Consider the following 1926-nt stretch of genomic DNA (forward strand, 5'->3'; position numbering starts at 1 on the left):
ATATTTGCTCGATAAACATTTGCACATGCTGGTACCATACGTGCTCTTCGACTTTTCATTGAATGAAAATTGGATTCAACATGATACTTTGGAGCTTGTACTATCAGCTGCAGATGTGCAAGCGTGGATCACTTGGTTATTTCTGCATTGAAGGCAATGGAGATCATATATTTGGTAGGAGGTTACACAATAGGTTACACAAGTTGGTTCAGGAGTGCAGTTGCATAACTAATCGACTGATGTGATGCGCACAGAGCTAATAGCTTAATTACGAGGGCTGTTCTCAATTGAAGTCTTGAGCAGTGATCATTCTTATCGAGCTAAGAGTATAGGATATTGTTGAGGTTACATACAAACAGTGATAACTGTAGCAAGCGGGGTGGCATGGAGTCCACGAATTGGAGCGAACAGGAGGAACAAAGAGATCACTCTTCTTCACTTCCACTTCACAAAAGAGGTAAGCGTGTCTCCATTTACAAACTACAACGCGTTAATTGCTGGCATTCCTTACAATGTACAGCGTCCATTGGGTTGAACATGTGGTCAATGGCAACACTTTCCAGTTCCAGACATTCAACAGCAAAGTACGCGCGCGATCTGCCCATGACTCATGCTTCCATTGCAATACAACATGTACGTTCCATCGCTGCATTACTTTACCATTCAAGCTGGACATTGAGATACTAAAGTTCACGTGTAGTTTACTATTCTCGCGTTTATACGAGATCCAAAGGGGGCGTCGTGTGTCGTGTGTATGCTTTCCATGGTTGTCGTCAGGGAGGGTCGCAACCTATTGTTACTATGGGTATGTCGACATGAAAAGCGAATGTTATTGTTACCTTACACTTCACTTACTGTAGCTTGGACACGTTGGATTATGGTACCTGTGGCAGCAACAGGATACGGATCTCAAAGCAAGAATGCTGTATGGTTGGCTCAATGGTATGCGTGGTATTGGATCTACAAAGCGAAACCTGTGAATTAACGAGACTTACAGTGAAACAGCAGCAAGACAATATGGATGACATGGAGATACGGCTTTATTTGAGGCAATGATGCTATTGAGGAATACCACAAGGTAAAGTGTCCATTATGAAATTTGTCCCTTCAAGTGTGCTTACCAAACGCCATACAGTGGCAGAGCCTCTTTCGGCGATACTATTTTGATCAATCAGCACGTCGAGGATGTCATTGTATAGTACTGTGCTCTCCTGGGGAATTTTGGCCCGGAAACAGTGTGACTCAAGATGCGATGGCAAGGCCAATTTGAAAAGGCATCCGCTGTGCACACGGCCTCCATCCAAGTATGGCTATTGATTTCCTTGCCTACAGAGAGAAGGTGGATATCTCTTATGATGCCAATTTCAGGATCCAACGAGAGTATGGTACATATGGTGGCATATCTTGGCGCTGCAGGTTGATTATTGTATTGCCTTCGGATGGTGTATTTGGTTGCAATTCCTTGTGATCACCATGGTTCAGGGCGTCGTATGCCTTCCTTACCGAGATGTCCACAATGAGAGTTCCCAAGACGTCTTTGCATTGCCTCTTTTGGGTATGCTGACAACAAAAGCGTGTGGGTTGGTTTTACTTGTTATCTCACATTGCGTTTATGGTAGGTGAACATGTTGGATGATGGTACCTCTGGCAGCAACAGGATACGGATCTCAAAGCAAGAATGCTGTATGGTTGGCTCAATGGTATGCGTGGTATTCGATCTACAAAGCAAAACATGTTAATTAACGAGCCTTGCAATGAAACAGCAGCAGTACCTACTGGATGGCATGGATATACGGTTTCTATTTGAGGCAAAGATGCTATTTAGAATACCACAAGGTAAGAGTGTTCATTATGATGGGATTGGTTGGATTCAAGTGGACTTACCAAACGCCATACAGTGGCAGAGCCTCTTTCGGCGATACTATT

General features: G+C 43.8%; 2 protein-coding genes across 2 annotated transcripts; both read left to right on the forward strand.

The window, feature by feature from the left end:
- Nucleotides 1-384: 384 nt before the first annotated feature.
- On the forward strand, nucleotides 385-980 carry O0I10_013177 (uncharacterized protein; the record flags this gene model as incomplete). Its single annotated transcript, XM_058492991.1, has 4 exons — nucleotides 385-457; nucleotides 521-633; nucleotides 701-805; nucleotides 861-980. 4 exons carry the CDS (start codon nucleotides 385-387, stop codon nucleotides 978-980), a joined length of 411 nt encoding a protein of 136 aa, XP_058336242.1.
- Nucleotides 981-1516: 536 nt separating this feature from the next.
- O0I10_013178 (uncharacterized protein) lies at nucleotides 1517-1926 on the forward strand (the record flags this gene model as incomplete). The annotated part of the gene is made up of 4 exons (XM_058492992.1): nucleotides 1517-1555; nucleotides 1620-1700; nucleotides 1764-1836; nucleotides 1899-1926. Coding segments are annotated over 4 exons (221 nt in total), but the record flags the coding sequence as incomplete, so codon positions are not given.

Source organism: Lichtheimia ornata, assembly GCF_029851405.1.
Source record: "Lichtheimia ornata isolate CBS 291.66 chromosome Unknown scaffold00292, whole genome shotgun sequence".
NCBI classification, from domain to species: Eukaryota; Fungi; Mucoromycota; class Mucoromycetes; order Mucorales; family Lichtheimiaceae; genus Lichtheimia; species Lichtheimia ornata.